The following is a 21,707-nucleotide window of genomic DNA, read 5'->3' on the forward strand; positions in this document are numbered from 1 at the left end:
TTGCCAAGATGTTTCTGAAGCAATGGTTCAATTCCCTCTGAGAGAAGAACACAAATTGTAATGCTTTATTATTTAGAAACTGCTGTTTTATAATTTTTTAAGATGTTTTTGCACCACCCATTTTGATAATCTATAAAGCATTTCAATTCCCACAAGTGATTAGAAGCCTTGTAAGATCTACAAAAACAGACATGAATTTTTCATTTATTCTTAAGAACATTCATTTAAAATAAAATAAATTAAATTAAAATTTTAAGGATAGGCACACGATCTACAATTACCTCTTTGACATATTCCCCATTTCCATTCTCAGTTTTATAAGTTATAACTTTTACGCTTTATGTTCCAAATGAAGAATCGTTTGTGTTGTCATAGGTTTGAATCTAAAAGAATGTTTAAAAAATCTAAATTACTCAACGCTTGTCATACATACAAAGTCGATTGAAAAATAAAAGACTCCTGTTAAGAACATAAATGAAAACCAAATACAAACTAGAATGGCCTGGTTGACAAATGACTTGAATTCACAATATTTCGTGTTTTGAGCACATGCACTATTGTTGTAGTATCAAGCAGATGTTTAAATTAGCAAAACAATCAGGTTAAATTCAGTGTATTTTCGTTATGAAAGTACGTACACATAGGATTTATATTTTTACAATGACTAAATCTGGTCCCACAGCCAGCTATACCTCTCACTTGTATGATCTTGTATGACAGTCGTTCAAAATTCCATTATATTGACAACGATTTCTGAAAATATCAAACTGCCATTTCTATAGAAATATGCTATTTTGACTGCTTGAATTAAGCTAGTTTAATCAGAGCAAGAAAAATAGCCACTGCCTACATAACAATGGGAGGATGAAGGACAACATCATGTTAACTTGTTGAGCTAATCTTTACAATATAATTTAAAAATATTCAGTAAAAAGTAAAATATCAAAAATACCGAACTCGATGGAAAATTCTAAACAGAAAGTCCCTAAGCAAATGGCAAAATCGAAGGCTCAAACACATCAACCGAATGGATAACAAATGTTATATTCTTGAATTGGTACAGGCATTTTCTTAAGTATAGAATGGTGAATTAAACCAGGCATTTTCTTAAGTATAGAATGGTGAATTAAACCAGGCATTTTCTTAAGTATAGAATGGTTAATTAAACCAGGCATTTTCTTAAGTATAGAATGGTGAATTAAACCTGGTTTTATAGCTGGCTTAACGTCTCACTTGTATGACAGTCGCATAAAATTTCATGATATTGACCACAATCTGCGAACAAAACACACAGAAATAATAGGTAAAAATGTCGAAAAAATGGGTACAGCAGACAACATTGTGTTATAATCTTAATTATCAATGATATAAAGAAAGAAATATTCGCTTGACCAAATAGGTACCAAATAGGTCAAATTTACGAAATTTTCTGTCCAGGTAGAACATTTCATTGGCCGTTGCAGACGACTCAAATTTCCATTTTACACCCTCCAATTTAAGAATCGAATAAGGCTTGCATCATTGTATTTATATCAATAATGTGGTCATTTTTATAAATTTCCTGTTTACAAAACTTTTAATTTTTCGAAAAAAAAAAACTAAGGATTTTTTTATCCCAAGCATCGATTACATTAGCCGCATTTGGCACAAATTGGATCCTCGATGCTCTTCAACTTTGTACTCATATTTTGATATGAGCGTCACTGATGAGTCTTATGTAGACGAAACGCGCGTCTGGTGTATTAAATTATAATCCTGGTACCTTTGATAACTATTTAAATAGACTTTTTACCTTTATTTTTAACATTTTTACCTAATGTGTCTGTTTGTTTTGTTCAAGCATCATTATCAATATTATTTAAATGTATGCGACTGTCGTACAAATGAGAGCGTTAGCGATATTCAACTAGGTTCAATACACCATTTTCTACATTTGAAAACGCCTGGACCAAGTCAGGAATATGACAACTGTTGTCCTTCCTTTTTTTATGTGTTTTGTCATTTGATTTTGCCATGTGATTAGGGACTTTCCGATTTAATTTTCCTTTGAGTTCAGTATTTTTGTGATTTTACTTTTTATACTTATTCATTAAATCTCCATCAGGGTATTTATACTAAAAACATGCTTTAAAAAAATAGTTTTCTCTACACTTCCGTGAAACGTATCATTTGATTTCTTATGTGATTTTTGTATTTTTTTCTGAATACCCCTTCACCATCGATTTGACTAGTCTGCATATAATGTGACAAACTAGCCGTTCGAAAGTGTGAAGAGGTCACACTGTGTAAACCTATACGAAATGCATGTACCAAAGTGACCTGGTAATTGCTGAACAAGGTGTGTTTACTTGCATATTCCTTATTTTTTATTTATGTTCAATATTCTTCATAACTGTAACTGTTAGCTGTTATAATGGTAATTAATAAATTATGGTCGAGTTTTACTGTAGGTATTGCTGTGTGTTTGTTTCTTCTCCATTGGCTAGAGGTACAGGGGGGGCTGGGTCTCAAAAACATGTTAGACCCTGCTGTATTTTTGCGCCTGTCACAAGGCAGGAGCCTCTGGTCTTTGTTAGTCTTGTATGATTTTTAAATTTAGTTCATTTATATATTTCAGAGTTTAGTATAACGTCCATTATCATTGAACTAGTACCGGTACACATTTTTTTTTAGGGGCCAGCTGAAGCACACCTCCAGGTGCAGGATTTTCTCGCTGTATTGAAGACCAATTAGTGGCCTTTGGCTATTTTCTGCTCTTTAGACAGGTTGTTGTTTCTCAATTTTATATACACCTAACAATCCTTCAATACAACAATATTGTTGACCTATTACTTATAGTTTAAGGATAACAGACCAAAATGCCAAAAACATAACCCTTAGCAAATGATATCACAGTCAAATACAACCTGAGAGACTGTACATCATTATATATTTCGATACACCAAATATAGTTCACCAATTGCATATAGTAATAGAAAATTAGACAAAAACTTAAAAACTTAACTTTGACCACTGAACTATGAAAATGAGGTCAAGGTCAGATGACAGCTGCCAGTTGGACATGTACACCTTACAATCATTCCATACACCAAATATAGAAGACTATTGCTTATAATATCTGATATATGGACTTGACCACATAAACTTAACCTTGTTCACTGATTCATGAAATTAAATCAGGGTCAAATGAAAACTGGTGGACGAGCATGAGGACATTTCAAGGTACTCACATACAAAATATTATTATCCTATTACTCATAACAAGAATGAAATTAACATTACAAAAAAAGTTTAAAAAAAAAGGTTAACTTATTTTTAAGTAGTCACTGAACCATGAACATGAGGATAAGGACAGTAGACATAGAAACTTCGTAAAATAAGGCATCTATATACAAAGTAAGAATCATCCAGGTCTTCCACCTTTTAAAATATAAAGTTTCTAAGAAGTTAGCTAACTGCGGCAGCCGTTGCTGGTTCACTATCCCTTTGTCAAGCTTTCTGGGACAGAAGTTGCAGGCTTTGCACCCTGTTTTGTAGGTCCAATTTTCGATAACAAAACCGCTATACAAGCCTTTATTTGGTATCTATTACAGTAACAAGATAAAAGGCAAAAAAGGATGAAAGGAGTAGGTCCAGAAAGGGCCCATTTTGGCCTCAAATTTCAGGTTCATATGACGAAGATTTTTGACACTTTTTAAACACTAAAATGTCTATTTTAGTTGACCCAATTAGTTTATGTGAAAGATTCTAACCGATTTACTCATCAAAAACGCTCAAATATGCAAAAAAAATCACTTTTTAGATACTTTTTGTTAATAATGAAAGTAGCCGCATCCGTGTTCATCCTCAACATTTGTAAATGTTAGGTATAATCATTGAATACAACTTACATTTCAATATTAAGAATAAACACCAATGCGGCCACTTTCATTTAAGATGGAAACCGTCTAAAATTTAACTAAAATGCTAAAATTGTGAGGATTTCAGTAATTTAGCATGACTTTATGATGCAAGTACCCGATATATGTGCATTGTATTGTCAAAAACAGCCCATATTTATGTAGCATTCTTTCCAATAGATAACTAAAAGTTTACATTTTAACAATTTTGTAAAAAGGGGTTTTACTGGACCTTCTCCTTTGTCATAAATGGTTATTACTCAATCAAAAACTGTCCGTTAAAAATGCCCCTTTTTTCCATAAAAAGGAGGAATTTTTTTGGGTGTAAAGAAGAGACACATACAAAAAGTTACTCTTTTATTTGAAATTTAAAGAATTAAAATTTCCTCTTGAAATAAAGAAGGTTAGCAAAATTTCAAAGATCAAATTTAAGTTATTTCAAACCAATTTATGTTAATACAATATGTATGACATACCAAATACAAAATGTAACAATACAAATGTAAATAAAGACAACAGTAGTATACGGTACCGCTGTTCAAAACTCTGAAATTCCAATTTTATCATAACAAAGAGCTCAAAAATACGATTTCAAAACAAGATAAACTTAACAATATTGTGAGTACAGGAAGTACTCATATGAAATGCTTTGATTCTAACAAATATAAGTACAGTACAACCTGACTTTTGTAACTATGAACAGGTACAGTGCAACCTTACTTTTATAACTATGAATAAGTACAGTACAACCTTACTTTTATAACTATGAACAGGTACAGTACAACCTTACTTTTATAACTATGAATAAGTACAGTACAACCTTACTTTTATAACTAAGAATAAGTACAGTACAACCTTACTTTTATAACTATATAAGTACAGTTCAACCTCTCTTTTACAACTATGAACCGGTACAGTACAATCTGACTTTTATAACTATGAACAAGTACAGTAAACCTAACTTTTATAACTATGAACAGGTACAGTACAACCTTACTTTCATAACTATGAACAAGTACAGTACAACCTGACTTTTATAACTATGAACAAATTTAAACAGATGAAACATATTTTGGGAAGAATAAATGCACATATTTCAAAATTACTGCAATAAAAATTCATTAAAACATTTATAAATAGCACTAAAATATAACTAAGGCATATAAAACTGGAATGTTCTATGAACTATCACAAGTCAGAGTAATCTCCCTTGTCTATGCATCCTGGTTATGTGTGCTTCCTGTAGACAGCTTCCTTGATCCACCAGAAATAGATCCACCTAAAGTATATAAAAATATATTCATCAATAACTAGCATTTATAGAATAACTAAACAAAGCATTCAAATATAGGAAGATTTCAACATAAACAACATATTTATTCTTGATTTCTCAATTTGAATATCTTTCCATATTTGAAACTTTTTATTAGTTAAACTTTTTATTGTATTAACATTTAAAGTTCATAGGAATTATATACTGTTTTGCAAAGGAGAAAGCAAACTTGTTTTCCTTATGGTATGATATCAACCATATCTCTTTAGGAGATCATCATTCGTTTATTGGTGTATAACCCAAATCTTTTCATATTTTACAGCTTTTCTATAAAAGCATGCAAAGCAACCCTTTGGTCAATTTGCTTGTTATGTTTATTTGGGTGTTTGTAAACAACAGGTTGGTAGTCTGTTTCAGTCTGTTTACAATATACTGGAATTTGATTGGACAATAAACATTAACTTGTAAATCAATTTGTATTGTCCAATCAAATACCAGTATATATTATACAGACTAAAACTACGCCTTCCTATTGTTTGCAAACATCCAAGCAAACATAGCAAGCAAGTTGATCAAAGTTTTGTTTTGCATGCTTTTATAGAAAAGCTGTAATATATTCTCTGTGATTGTCTGTGAATGTTTATACGTGCTTACTCAGAAATGTGCTAATGTTCTCTTATTTTGATATCATTATTTCTATTTTATGTAATTGATCCCATGTATATTTTATACCCAGTTGATTTTGTATTTTTCTAAATCCTCTAGTTGTCATTGGTGAATTTGGGTGGTCAATTAGTCACACCCACGGTACCTGCTACTTTTCCCTGATTAGTAAACTTTAAGTAAGGAACTTCTATATAAAGTTTTCATAGAAAACATAGAAAAGTAACTTCTACAAATAGGAACAGAATCAGCCCACATAAAAATAATGCATGAATACTGAATGCATGTAGAAAATAAAGCTTAACTCAACTGTAAATGCATTGTATATTAAAGAAATCTGTCTGTATTAAAGGGGCCTGCTTATAGAGAATGTAGGACAGAAAGTCACAGGACAAAAAGTCACAGACAAAAAGTCACGGACAAAAGGTCACAGGACAAAAAGTCACAATTCATTTTTTTATACTTTTTTCTTTGAATAAAAAATGCTTATCTCTAAAAAATATGTTTGTATTTCTCTTGAACTATTGTATAAAATCTAACTTTGAAAACAAAATTTATCCAAAAAATATCAAAGTAAATCAAATAATTGTTAAGAAAACAAAATGTCAAAGTGGCTCAGCACTTAAATGGCTTCATAATGCCAAGAAATCTGTCTTTTGCATGATTAAAATTAAATAAATCTTCATTTTTCAAGTATAAAGACACATTTTCTAAACTTTAATATGTATATATGTATTAAAAAGTAAATATTTCAAGATATTTCTCTTATATTATTCAAACAATTGTCAACATATTATTTGTGACTTTTTGTCCTGTGACTTTTTGTCCTTCCAAATTTGTGACTTTATGTCCTGTGACTTTTTGTCCTGTGACTTTCTGTCCGTTTACCCTTATAGATTATAATCAATTTGAAATGTTGGTTTAATTGATGTGCTCTGATTATTTTGTTGCATGTAGTAATTATTATTAGTTTTTAAACATTTATTTATAGATAATATAATGTGAAGTTAAAACAAAGAAGGTTTGGAATGCAGTAATCACATATTCAATACCTTGCAGATATGAAAATGAAGAAATATATAGCATTTTAGGTCTAGCATACTGTGATGTTATTCCAGACAAACATATCTTTTGGTCTGCTATTAGTCTTAGATTTATAAAATATTGTGTTTCTGATATACAAGTGAAGACAAAAACAAGTAAATAGTAATCATTCAGAAAATTTAAAAAAAAGAACAACTTCAAAATTATAAACCAAAAATTAAAAGTGAACTTTAAACTGTTACACTGAGCACCATTCTATTCAGTTTTACCTTAAAATAACTGAAAAAAGTTAAAGATGTGATTTCTAATGCTGACTTATTTTGTTTCAATGCTGGTAAATGTAAAAGATGATATTTTGCCAGGGGATGAGTTAAAAAGGGTTATGAAACAAAATAGGTTTCAAAATAGTGTCAGTCTTTTCACCTTTTTATTATTATAAAGAACTTTTGGCAGTTTCGTTTTTGTAACTAAAAAGATAAACATCTATTATTTGGGATGTTTTTAAGTTTGGTTTGTAAATAAATTTTGGAAATGTTACCCATGATGCATTATCTTATTATTTTTTATAAAGTTTTGAAGAGGAAAAAAGGTCTCTTAACAAAATGATGCTCAATATTAATAGATATTACCTAAGAAGTGATAGGATTAAAACACCATATACATAAACCTACAACAACACACTTACCAACATTACGGTCCTGACAAATAAATACACTAGTTAGGCAATAACAAAAACTTATCAAAATTAAGGTCTAACAAATAAATACACCAGTTAGGCAAAAAACAAAAACTTATCAAAATTAGGGTCTGACAAATAAATACACCAGTTAGGCAAAAAACAAAAAACTTATCAAAATTAGGGTCTGACAAATAAATACACTAGTTAGGCAATAACAAAAACTTCTTAAAATTAGGACCTCACAAATAAATACACCAGTTAGACAATAATAAAAACTTCTTAAAATTAGGGACCTGAAAAATAAATACACCAGGTAGAGTGTGGCGCTCATATTCGCCGTGGACACAATTTCGCCGTTTTATGATTTTGAGGTGTAAAAACTTCAAAGGATGGTTGAAATGGAAGAAATATGCCGTTAAATTATATTTTTATAACAAATATGATTATTTTTGAAAATGAGACTAAATTTCGGCACTTACGGCAAAGGACCAAAAAATGGACAACGATTTTCAGTCAATTTCCTGAATGAAAAGAACGATTTCAAAGAAGCATTCCTTAGTAATTCTTTGACTGATTGCCCTAAATTTCAGTTTTTTACACCTTTCAAATGTCTGCTATTCGTCTATAATGAAATTTATTTGTTAAATATTGTTTAAAGCTGCAGTTATTTGGTTTTAAATAGATATGTCAAAACGGCGAATATGTGTCCCCCATTGACAAAAAAATAGGAAATTTCATACACCCTTTAATCCAACTTTTCAGATGATTTTACTCAAAACAAACACGTTTTCAAGCTAAGAATATTTTGCATTTGAAGTTATCTTCATATAGAAATATCTGTATACTTCAAAAACATAAAGACCTAAACATAAACTGAAGAAAACATGGAAAGATATGGCGAAAATGATCACCCCACTCTAGGCAATAATAAAAAAATTATTACAATAAGGACCTGACAAATAAATACACCAGTTAGGCAATAACAAAAACTTATTAAAATTACAACCCTGACAAATAAATTCCCCAGATAGGCAATTACAAAAACTTATTAAAGTTTGGGCCTAACAAAATGAATAGACCAGTACAACTGTCAATGTATATTTGTCTAACATAAGTTCCCCTGGAAAATTTGTTATAAATAGGAACAAACATTCAATAACCTTTAATCTGTACTGTAATATTAATCAAGTTGCTCATCCTGACTTTTATTAACTCAAAACTCCTGTCCTGCCTTTCCTTTTTTACAAAGGAGTAGGTTCAGTAAGACCCCATTTTGGCCCCAAAATTAAGCATGTAATCTTTTAGCTATTTTTTGGAAAGTAGAATGCTTCTGCTACATAAATATGTGCTGTTTTTGACAATACAATGCACATATTTTGTGTACTAGCATCATAAAGTCATGCTAAATTACTGAAATCTTTAGAATTATAGCATTTTAGTTAAATTTTAGACGGTTTCCGTCTTAAATGAAAGTGGCCGCATTCGTGTTCATACATAATATTGAAATGTAAGTTGTATTTGATGATAATACATAACATATATAAAGGTTGAGGATGAACATGGATGCGGCCACTTTCATTTTTGACGAAAACCATCTGAAAAGTGACGTTTTTTGGCATATTTGATAGATTTTTCATATTTAAGCTTCAATCGGAGCGTTTTTAATGGCTGAATCAGTTAAAATCTTTAACATAAACTAATCGAATCAATTGAAATAGACACTTAAGTGTTTAAAAAGTGTCCTAAATATCTCGTTAGATGAAACTGAAATTTGGAGCCAAAATCGGCCCTTACCAGACCTACTCCTTTCATCCTACCCCCAATTTAAAAAGAAATTAATTATAATTTTGTAAATTTTATGTAAAGTTGCATCCTTCTATGAGAGAAAAAGACGGCATTTTGATTGTAAATTGACACATGCTTGAATTCTAACTCAAACTAAATGGATAGTGAGAAATCAAAAATAAAGCAATCAAATCTATCACTAGAAAAAAAAATATTCATAGGATAAAAGTATATATAGTAAAAGCTTTATAAAACAAACCCATATGGTATGACAATTTTCTCTGTGCTAAACTAGAGTTCAGAAACTAACAAAGATTAGTTTGCCCATGATGTTCACTGAATGATCTATATTCATCAGTTTAACAAAGTTAACAAATGAAAGGAACTATCTTAGACTTGTTTCAAAGAGGTCTGATTGTGAATGTTCAAAGTTTTCTCAGGGTGAGATATAGACTTGTTTCCAGGTTTCAAAGGGTCTGGTTGTGACTTGTTTCCAGGTTTCAAAGGGTCTGATTGTGACTTGTTTCCAGGTTTCAAAGGGTCTGATTGTGACTTGTTTCCAGGTTTCAAAGGGTCTGATTGTGACTTGTTTCCAGGTTTCAAAGGGTCTGATTGTGACTTGTTTCCAGGTTTCAAAGGGTCTGATTGTGACTTGTTCAAAGTTTTCACAGGGAGAGATATAAGCTTGTTTCCAATATACAAAAGGGTTAAATTGAAAACTGGTTTGAATATTTATAATGGCTGATTGTGACTGGTTTCCAGTTAACAAAGGGTCTGATTTTGATAGGTTTCTCTGTATTTATGTAATTTCCTTACCAGACTTTCCAGCAGAACTTGGTCTTGGTCCAGACTCTGAGAATTGTGGCTGTGGAGGTAGACTACCAACTGACCCTCTACTGGTGGGCCTCCTTGAACTATCTGGGGTCCTCAGATGTGGTGTTCCTGGATTAGATGGTGTACCTTCCCTTCCATGTGGAGTTCTAAGTATCCTTGGCTTAGATCCAAAGGCTTGTTTGTATTCTGGGAGTCTAAAAAGAGATAAATCAATGTACAAAACTTGAAAATGAATAAATAGTATTTACCAAGTGAGAGAACAGATGAGGGGGGTTAGGAGGGGTCCTGATCCCGAAATCCCGGGCTTAAAAACACGATATCCCGAAATCCCGGGCTAAAAAACACGAAATCCTGAGGTCCCGAAATTCTAAAAATAGAATTCCCGGATCCCGAAAGGGTCAATCCCGAAATCCTGAGCTTAAAAAAACCCGATCCCGGAGACCCGATAAAGGTCCTATCCCCCCTCACAGATTGATGCATGAAAGTGGAGAATACCATATCCTTCACTGGTCAATGTGTCTGCAAGGCTTTAATATAGACCTTATTGCTATCCCACATGACCCAATAATCTGCACCTCTTGAACTGTTGACGTCAAACAACAATCACTTTTCCATTGTGGCATCAGATGTTTTCTATTAAGAGGTCAAAACTTTACAGGAACCTTTGTTATGTCCAGTAATGGCGGACAAATAGTGATCAGGTGTATTGATATCTGTATTGATTATTAACAGTTGACAATTATACTAAACGTCAGAATGCACTTTAATAGATGTTAGAAGATGTGTTATGAGTGCAGAGAGACAACTTTCCATCCAAGTCACAATTTGTTAAAGTAAACCATTATACTGTGGATTCATTATTATTCTTTGGATATCAATTTTCGTGGAACTATGAAATTAAATGTTCAACGAATACAAAAAAATTTAAAGACTTGAATGCAGACTTCGACAAAACCATGAAATTAAATATCCATGAACATGTAAGTTTTCCTTAATCAATGAAAATTGGTACCCATGAAAATAAATGAAACCACAGTAAGTCAAAGTCCAGTCTTCATCCTTTATATATTTTTTTTAAGTCCTTTGAATGACCAGAGGAATTAAAAGCAATATTCATAAATTCAAAGATAAGGAAAACATAGATGACTTTCCAATTTTTATTTTATGAATTAACTACCCCATTGACCATTGGTCATACAGGAAAAACATGTCATAGGATATTGTGACATGAAGATATTTGCTTTGTGACAGAAATAAGAATGTGTCCATAGTACACGGATGCCCCACTGGCACTATCATTTTCTATGTTCAGTGGACCCTAGAAATGGGGTCAAAACTGTAATTTGACATTAAAATTAGACAGATCATATCATAGGGAACATGTATACTAAGTTTCAAGTTGATTGGATTTCAACTTCATCAAAAACTACCTTGACCAAAAACTTTAACATGGAGCGGGACAGACAGATGAACGAATTAACAAACAAACGGACAGACTCACAGACCAGAAAACATAATGCTCATAAATGGGGCATAAAAAGCACCAACTGGAAAATCTTGTATAAGACTGATTTAAAAATTCATTATGGAGGATCTCTACACTTAACTTAAAATATTTGTAATGATTTCTCCCAGATAATTCTCTAAATACCTGGATGACACTTAGTACCATTAATATAATAGAATTCACCTTTTCAGAATCTAAAGGCCTATGGGAAATCTCATTGTTCATACACCAAAATTAATATAACTTTAAGCCATTGGTTGAATTTCAATTGATTATCATGTTTTAAACCAATCACAAGGTTTTGGTGTATGCTTTTGGAAATATTACCCAGAATGCATTAGATTCTAAAACGGTGAATTGCAATGAACTTACTCTGCAATACTTGGTGCTTTCAAAGAACTTTTACTTCCTGTTGACCTTTGACTGCTCTTACTAGAAGGCCTGCCATCTTCTGTTCCTATAAATGTTCAAAAGTTTATCAGTTATATACATTAAATGACACTACTGTAATACTCAAGGCTAAACTATTGTCTTTTAAATATGCAATTGCATTTTATACTGTAAAATACAAAAGTGACTCTAGCTATTTTAGACCATGTAATATAAGCCCATTGTGAATAATCAAGCAATTGATGTGACCCTCACCATAGGAGGAAGTTACAAAAAGATGAAGAAGAGATTGTCTACAAATATAGTGTATAGTGTGGACAGTGTATTACTTGATCCTTCATTTTCATACACCTTCCTTATTCATTTCGTAAAATTTTATGCAGAAAATAGCAAGAAGTGGTATGATTTAAAATGTTAAAAAAATTGGTTCAAGAAGAAATGCAATACAAAATAGCTGTGCTCTGATACCTAATGTCATATCATATTAAATTAAACCTAGTACCTAATTCATTAATTACTATGAGTATGCTCATATATTACTAAGTAATACTTCTTGGTAGAAAACCAGAAATTTAAGTAAATCTTACTAGCTGTGTCTCTTTGACTATCTTGTGTATTTGGTCGACTTCCACTTCTTGTTGGTGGTCTCATAACACTGCTCTGAGATGGAGGTCGACTGGTCACCACAGGGGTCATTGGCCTAAATAGTTTATATTAACAATAACAAATGGAACTCAATAAGAGATAAAAAAGTGATTAATTTTACAAAAAAGAACAAGAAACAAAAATCAAATTTGGTAAGTTGCATTCTGCTATGAAATAAACCCATATTCAGACAAAAAAGGGGCACCTGAATTTAATCATATTATCAAACACAATATCCTGAATAGCCATGAATGCAAAATTCAACTTATGATGGCTACTAACAAAATGGCAAAAACAAGTCTTTTAAAAATTGTATGCAAGTTTCTCATTAAGATGAAAATCGTTGTCTTTCAGCTATGATTTTTATATCAGCTTTAAATCTAGTAACTGCTTTAAATTTCAGTTATACCATACATGAAATGGCGGAGACTTTTAGTGTTTGTATGTGAAGTTGAGGGAGACACCAGATAAAACAATAAATCTTCTACTGTAAACCAACTTATAATGGATACTTTATTTCGCGTTTTAAAATTTGAAGTCCACTTCGCGGCTATTTAATTTTGCGATTTTCTTATCTACTTGATGTAGTTTGATAAGTGAATCCTAGATATACATATTCACGACGATTTATATTCGCGATTTTCTTATCTACTTGATGTAGTTTGATAAGTGAAATTCCTAGCTATACATATTCATGGCGATTTATATTCGCATTATTTTTCTACTCGCAAATGTCGCAAAAATAAATCGCTCGCGAAAAAAAGTTGGTTTCCAGTAATATAGGAAAAGGTTGATTAAATCAGATGTTAATATACTAACTGTGTTCCTGATGGCTGATTCTCAGCTCTTCTTTGACTAGGTGTGACAGGTCTTTGTAATAACTCATTGGCCATAACTAAATCTGTATGCTAAAACAAAGTGAAAATAGTCAAATAAGTGAGAGAAAAAATTGTAAGGGTTCTGCAGAACCCAGTGTCTAACCTACTTTTGCTGTAATCACAGGCTCAACAAAATTGAGGGAAAAAATTAATAAAAGTATTCCTCTTGATACTATCTTTTGATTGTAAGAAGCTTCTGTCCAAGTTTGGTAAAAATCCAGGATATTTTATAAATCTAATAAATGTTTTAAAAACTTTAACTGCAGATTGTATGTAATGTTAACATGTTAACTGGAAGAATAAGTAAGTCCATTTATAAGTAAAATACAGAAAAACAGGTTCAAAATTTTTACAAAATTTCTTTCTAGATACTATTTTGATCATAAACAAGATTCTGTCCAAGTTTGGTACAAATCCAGGGTTGTTTGAGAAAGTTATTAAAACTTTAAAAACTTTAACCACATAGTGAATGATTTGTACCCTGGAAGAAAAAGTAAGCCCATTTAAAAGTAAAATACTGAAAAAAACGATATTTTTTTTTACTAAATTTATTTCTGGAAACTATCTTTTGATCATAATTTAGGTTCTGTCAAAGTTTGGTATGTACAAATCCAGGATAGTCTAAGAAAGTTATTAAAATTTCAAAAACCTAAACCACAGAGTAGGATCGCTATGCCTCGCTTTTTTCGACAAAGTCAAAGGCTCGACAAAAAGGAGTAGAAATTGTGAAAAAAATTACTTTCACAATCCTAAAACTAAAAATAGCTTTCCTAAGGGCAGTGTTTTAACTGTATAGAATTAATGGACTTCAAAAATATACTGACACAAAGGATGTCACAAGTCCAAAAATATTAAATAATAATGCTAATTCTTTTGAAGGATTTTAAACTACCGGTATCAAAATAAAAGCACAACATTTTAAACTCAAAGAACATTTTTTTTATATAGATTCAATATCATGTAAAAAAACAAAAATTTATTTCCAACAAACCAACTTTTTAATGACCCTCAAACTGCAACCCTAGAATAAAGCCTACTTGATGAAGGTTATTTTAGAATTGTGTTTTATACTTGTTTTATAATTGTATAATATACTACTAAAAAACATAATTCTTAATATATAAATATGAAAACAAGAATTTGTGTCCATAGGAAATCATGCTGTAATCTGAATCACATTCAAATGTTCAGTAGAATGACTCCGAGTCTGAACCCTAAATTGACCTAATGGGCCAATGAAGGGACAGATGGGAAAACATAATGGCCATCTACTATCATAGACAGAGCCAAATTAACACATTACCCAATTTCCCGAATTTCTATATACAGGATTATTGCAGATATGGAACAAGCTGGTGCAAACACATTTGTCAACAACCTATAGCGGGTTATTTTCACCAGGTGTAAATTTTTGCTTATTTTCGCAGCTAGAACAAAAGTGCCAAAATTAATTCCGCCAATTTAAAAGTGCACATGTAACAGTATTAATCAAAGTTTTGAATCTGCCAAAAAAATAACCGCCAAAATATTTTGTATACCTAATTCAATGTAAATCGCAAAATTTTTACACCTGCGAAACACTAGATTAGATGCTATTAATTTTCTTGTGTCTTATTGATCCTGTTTGGTTGTTTTATAAACTATTAGTTTTACCTTTTTCTTGTGTCTGACTGGTCCCGTTTTTGTTGCTAGATATTCTGTGGTCAGTAGTTTTTCTCCGGACATTTCGTTATCTTCAGGTTTAAATGATTCATCTTTGTCTATGTCCAGTTCCATGGCATCTTGATCTTCCTATAAATGATTAAATGTCAAATGATATACCGGTATATAACACAACAAGATACAATCTGAAGCCAGTACAATGTAGTGAGAAAAAGCAATGTTGGTATATGTATATAAAAGAGCATCCTAAAAACATAAGAAATCTTTTTAATTTTATTTTGTCTTTAGGTTACGGTCTCATTAACATGCACTACATATCATTCACATACAAGATCTGCCACATCAATTAACACATATCATTTAAATATAAACCACTACAACAATATATTAACAATTACAAGGTTACTGACTTGGTAAATCAACATGTAGTTAGATTGAAATTGTTTGAAAGCAACCCCTCCCTCTTTTAAAGTCATATGAAACGAGTGACTGGTGAAAAATAATGTTTATCCAATTCTTAAATTCGAACCAATGCATGTATATATCATAAACTTAATCTTCTGTGCACGATTTTATCATTTTTTACGCAAACCTATCGTATAATCAACAATTTTTTTTCTCTCTGTCTGTTATGATGTGAAAATATGGCAGCACATTTATTGTCGTGTTTTGAAGCTGTAGTTTGCCAATTGTTACCTTATAGTAAACAATCAACAAAGAAGCAACATGTACAATCAAATAATATTTATTTCAGTGACAGATGCATGCGTATTGCAATCACCGGATTTTTACAAGAAGCATCAAGCTAAGGCTGATTGCATACGGAAAATATGTCGGCAAATTGCTTCCTGGAAGCAAGGAATTAAAAAAAAGTAAACTTCTTCTAAATGTAGACAAATTAAAGAATTTTCTTCAGAAAAAAGTATATGTACATAAGTTTAATAATGAAAACTATCCATTTTGTTATAAAAACATATGCATTATTTTTTTTTAATTTGAGGTTTCAAATGAGATACATGTATGACTTTAAATGGAATAGGCTATTTGACAATTCCTGTAATTGGCCCTGTAATTAGAGATCCCTTTTTAGTTAATTAATTGTAATTTACAATGGAGAGCTACCAGAAAGAGAAAATCTACCTGTGCGTAATGTGAGTAATCTATAAGGTTTTCAAATCTTTTAAATACATTATTTTGTTGTTTAACTAAATACTTTTAACATCAGGAATTATTTTTCATGAAAAATTATTTAAAATTAGAAAGATCATATTATAGGGAACATGTATACTAAGTTTCAAGTTGATTGGACTTCAACTTCATCAAAAACTACCTTGACCAAAAACTTTAACCTGAAATTTGCACTATCATTTTCTATGTTCAGTGAACCGTGAAATTGGGGTCAAAACACTAATTTGGCACTAAAATTAGAAAGATCATATCATAGGGCACATGTGTACTGAGTTTCAAGTTGATTGAACCTTCAACTTCATCAAAAACTACCTTGACCAAAAACTTTAACCTGAAGCGGGACGAACGGACGGAAGGACAGACGGAGGGACAAACGAATGGACGCACAGACCAGAAAACATAATGCCCCTCTTCTATTGTAGGTGGAGCATAAAAATTGGAAAGATTTATATTCAAAGGAGTACTGCTCATAATCACTAAAACAAACCAGGAAAAGCCATCTGAAAATAACACAGCTGATAAAACTTTGACCTTTGACCTTACCTCTTCTTCTTCCTCCTCCTCATCATCAGAATCATATTCATCCACGGTCTCTATCGAGTTCAGCTGCTTGATTATAAATTCTATCTGTCTATTCATATCAGGCTGGTCCTCTTTTATAAAACAGCGCAGAATTTCTTCCATTCCCATGGCCTTAGCTTCATCTCTGATGGACGGGACAGCTAAAATGCTGTATAAGGCACCATTGACATATGGACGGATTTCTTGATTTTCATGCCCTAATAAATCACTAAGGACTTTCAAAGTCTGGTCAGCGTTTTGGACGCATCGTTTTTTCCCCGATGTTCTGAGACAGAGATTCATTAACAAAGCAACAGAGTATTCCAGCGTGTAGTCGGATAAAGAATCGTTGTCTTCAAGAACCTTGACCAGCCATTCTATTAATCCAGCTTCTATCATGGCTGTCTGTAAGTTTCTCCTATAATGTCAAAATGAATAACTCATGTTGAAAGAGGTATATCGTAAGATCCTTACTAACAGTGTGTCAAAACATGCATCATAAACATTTCATTTCTTTTTATTTCTAATAACAGTAAATTTTGAATTTTTTTGTATAGATTTGTAGCAGGATTATTAATTTCAAAAATCATGGCATACTTTAACCTATAATGGTTTACTTTTTAAATTGTTATTTGGATGGAGAATTGTCTCATTGGCACTCACACCACATCTTCCTTTATCTATATACAAAGTATGTATTTAGAGTTTAAAATGTTTGTTTGAATTATGGTCATGTCATTTTCAACAATTAAAATCAAATACAAATTTTGAATTTACAAGATAGAATAGTTACGCCAGATAATGCACTAATGCACTGTCTCTTACCTTAAAGAGAGTTTCTGTAAAGCTCCAGATAATGCACTAAGACTGTCTCCTACCTTAAAGAGAGTTTCTGTAAAGCTCCAGATAATGCACTAAGACTGTCTCCTACCTTAAAGAGAGTTTCTGTAAAGCTCCAGATAATGCACTAAGACTGTCTCCTACCTTAAAGAGAGTTTCTGTAAAGCTCCAGATAATGCACTAAGACTGTCTCCTACCTTAAAGAGAGTTTCTGTAAAGCTCCAGATAATGCACTAAGACTGTCTCCTACCTTAAAGAGAGTTTCTGTAAAGCTCCAGATAATGCACTAAGACTGTCTCCTACCTTAAAGAGAGTTTCTGTAAAGCTCCAGATAATGTACTAAGACTGTCTCCTACCTTAAAGAGAGTTTCTGTAAAGCTCCAGATAATGCACTAAGACTGTCTCCTACCTTAAAGAGAGTTTCTGTAAAGCTCCAGATAATGCACTAAGACTGTCTCCTACCTTAAAGAGAGTTTCTGTAAAGCTCCAGATAATGCACTAAGACTGTCTCCTACCTTAAAGAGAGTTTCTGTAAAGCTCCAGATAATGTACTAAGACTGTCTCCTACCTTAAAGAGAGTTTCTGTAAAGCTCCAGATAATGCACTAAGACTGTCTCCTACCTTAAAGAGAGTTTCTGTAAAGCTCCAGATAATGCACTAAGAGCTCCAGATAATGCACTAAGACTGTCTCCTACCTTAAAGAGAGTTTCTGTAAAGCTCCAGATAATGCACTAAGACTGTCTCCTACCTTAAAGAGAGTTTCTGTAAAGCTCCAGATAATGTACTAAGACTGTCTCCTACCTTAAAGAGAGTTTCTGTAAAGCTCCAGATAATGCACTAAGACTGTCTCCTACCTTAAAGAGAGTTTCTGTAAAGCTCCAGATAATGCACTAAGACTGTCTCCTACCTTAAAGAGAGTTTCTGTAAAGCTCCAGATAATGCACTAAGACTGTCTCCTACCTTAAAGAGAGTTTCTGTAAAGCTCCAGATAATGCACTAAGACTGTCTCCTACCTTAAAGAGAGTTTCTGTAAAGCTCCAGACAATGCACTAAGACTGTCTCCTACCTTAAAGAGAGTTTCTGTAAAGCTCCAGATAATGCACTAAGACTGTCTCCTACCTTAAAGAGAGTTTCTGTAAAGCTCCAGATAATGCACTAAGACTGTCTCCTACCTTAAAGAGAGTTTCTGTAAAGCTCCAGATAATGCACTAAGACTGTCTCCTACCTTAAAGAGAGTTTCTGTAAAGCTCCAGATAATGCACTAAGACTGTCTCCTACCTTAAAGAGAGTTTCTGTAAAGCTCCAGATAATGCACTAAGACTGTCTCCTACCTTAAAGAGAGTTTCTGTAAAGCTCCAGATAATGCACTTAGACTGTCTCCTACCTTAAAGAGAGTTTCTGTAAAGCTCCAGATAATGCACTAAGACTTTCTCCTACCTTAAAGAGAGTTTCTGTAAAGCTCCAGATAATGCACTAAGACTGTCTCCTACCTTAAAGAGAGTTTCTGTAAAGCTCCAGATAATGCACTAAGACTGTCTCCTACCTTAAAGAGAGTTTCTGTAAAGCTCCAGATAATGCACTAAGACTGTCTCCTACCTTAAAGAGAGTTTCTGTAAAGCTCCAGATAATGCACTAAGACTGTCTCCTACCTTAAAGAGAGTTTCTGTAAAGCTCCAGATAATGCACTAAGACTGTCTCCTACCTTAAAGAGAGTTTCTGTAAAGCTCCAGATAATGCACTAAGACTGTATCCTACCTTAAAGAGAGTTTCTGTAAAGCTCCAGATAATGCACTAAGACTGTATCCTACCTTAAAGAGAGTTTCTGTAAAGCTCCAGATAATGCACTAAGACTGTCTCCTACCTTAAAGAGAGTTTCTGTAAAGCTCCAGATAATGCACTAAGACTGTCTCCTACCTTAAAGAGAGTTTCTGTAAAGCTCCAGATAATGCACTAAGACTGTCTCCTACCTTAAAGAGAGTTTCTGTAAAGCTCCAGATAATGCACTAAGACTGTCTCCTACCTTAAAGAGAGTTTCTGTAAAGCTCCAGATAATGCACTAAGACTGTATCCTACCTTAAAGAGAGTTTCTGTAAAGCTCCAGATAATGCACTAAGACTGTCTCCTACCTTAAAGAGAGTTTCTGTAAAGCTCCAGATAATGCACTAAGACTGTCTCCTACCTTAAAGAGAGTTTCTGTAAAGCTCCAGATAATGCACTAAGACTGTCTCCTACCTTAAAGAGAGTTTCTGTAAAGCTCCAGATAATGCACTAAGACTGTCTCCTACCTTAAAGAGAGTTTCTGTAAAGCTCCAGATAATGCACTAAGACTGTATCCTACCTTAAAGAGAGTTTCTGTAAAGCTCCAGATAATGCACTAAGACTGTCTCCTACCTTAAAGAGAGTTTCTGTAAAGCTCCAGATAATGCACTAAGACTGTCTCCTACCTTAAAGAGAGTTTCTGTAAAGCTCCAGATAATGCACTAAGACTGTCTCCTACCTTAAAGAGAGTTTCTGTAAAGCTCCAGATAATGCACTAAGACTGTCTCCTACCTTAAAGAGAGTTTCTGTAAAGCTCCAAGTACCATTTCTCTTGTGACTGATTCCTTTTCTTCACCTCGTAAGTTATCTAACAAAGTTTTAAATAAATCTTGGTTCTGGGCAAGATAGGTTCTACCTAAAGTATTCAAAAGAAAAATACAAGTTAAAGCAATACCATTCCTTAAAACATCTGGTAAATAATCTAATTCTGTAGGTCATATTTGTGAAAAGGGAAAAATATAATAGCTGGTTATTAAAATTCAAGACTTATCAGTGCAAAGAATTCCACCATGGACAGTTTGGGCAAATTAAAATCTTATAATTGACAATCAAAAATGCTGTCATTATGTAAATGTGATTAGATATCTACAGAACAAATATTATTTCTAGTTTAACCTGCACAATGACGATCGCTAAGATGCTTGATGAACTTTTATAGTGCATGGATGCAGGCGATCCCCTCTATCTGGTAAATGACGCCCTAAAGGGTGGGAATAATTGACAAGTTTTTTCTTTTCCTTTGAAGGACATAACTCTAAAGTGGTCTATTGTTGTTTACAATAGCTATAGACAATAGACCACATTACCTGCACAAAGAGAAGCAAAAGCATTAAATAATCTGGCTGCTCCTTCTTTTACCAGTTCATCACTAGAGGTCAATAAGGCAAGCACTGCATCCTATAAAAATAACATAATAAGTTGTACAGAAAGCAAATAAACATCATTAACTTAATTACAAAGTTGTAATTTTGTCTTACTGTAATTTATTATTATTTGTGGGATATCAATTTTAGTGGATTTCTCGATGGAGGTGAACCATGAATTTAAATCATCAACAAAATGCACATTTTCTATAGGCTTGTACTGTGGATTCACTATTATTTGTTGGATACCAATTTTCGTGGATACATGTGAACCATAAATTCAAATGTGACAAAATTTCTTTAGGTTGTGTGTGCAGATATTGGCAAAACAACGAAATCAAATACCAATGAAAATGCAAGTTTTCATCAATCCATGAAAATAAAAGAAGTTAGAACAAAAAATCAAATATCCATGATAAATATAGATTCCACCACTGCAACAAGTGTGTTACAATATTTTTCCTTCTTAAGATAGTTAAATTTTAATATTAAAAGCATGAGGGCTTGCTGAGCTTTTTTAATGAGTAAAATTTAACTGTTAAGAGTAGAGAAATATTGTAATACACCAGTTATAGTGTTGGAATCCATTTCTCTTATGATTTTAATCCTTCCTTTTCAAACATTTGCAGAAATTTGTGTTCTTTTAACGTGACGTCATTAGACATAGTCACCTTTTT

General features: G+C 32.4%; 1 protein-coding gene across 5 annotated transcripts in view; it reads right to left on the reverse strand.

Moving 5' to 3' along the window:
• Positions 1–4,241: 4,241 nt before the first annotated feature.
• The window catches only part of LOC143057831 (lisH domain-containing protein ARMC9-like), a 38,320-nt gene continuing 20,854 nt past the window's right edge, over positions 4,242–21,707 (reverse strand). For 2 of the 5 annotated variants that reach the window (XM_076231261.1, XM_076231259.1), the window contains 9 exons: positions 20,974–21,064; positions 20,399–20,522; positions 16,991–17,426; positions 15,251–15,388; positions 13,539–13,627; positions 12,662–12,774; positions 12,057–12,141; positions 10,160–10,371; positions 4,242–5,178 (listed from right to left, as the gene is read on the reverse strand). In XM_076231261.1, coding sequence (XP_076087376.1) covers positions 5,114–5,178; positions 10,160–10,371; positions 12,057–12,141; positions 12,662–12,774; positions 13,539–13,627; positions 15,251–15,388; positions 16,991–17,426; positions 20,399–20,522; positions 20,974–21,064 — 1,353 coding nt within the window. In that variant the 3' untranslated portion in view covers positions 4,242–5,113. The other 3 variants (XR_012972828.1, XM_076231260.1, XM_076231262.1) reach the window with 3 other exon arrangements.

Source organism: Mytilus galloprovincialis, chromosome 13 (assembly GCF_965363235.1).
Source record: "Mytilus galloprovincialis chromosome 13, xbMytGall1.hap1.1, whole genome shotgun sequence".
Taxonomy (NCBI): Eukaryota; Metazoa; Mollusca; class Bivalvia; order Mytilida; family Mytilidae; genus Mytilus; species Mytilus galloprovincialis.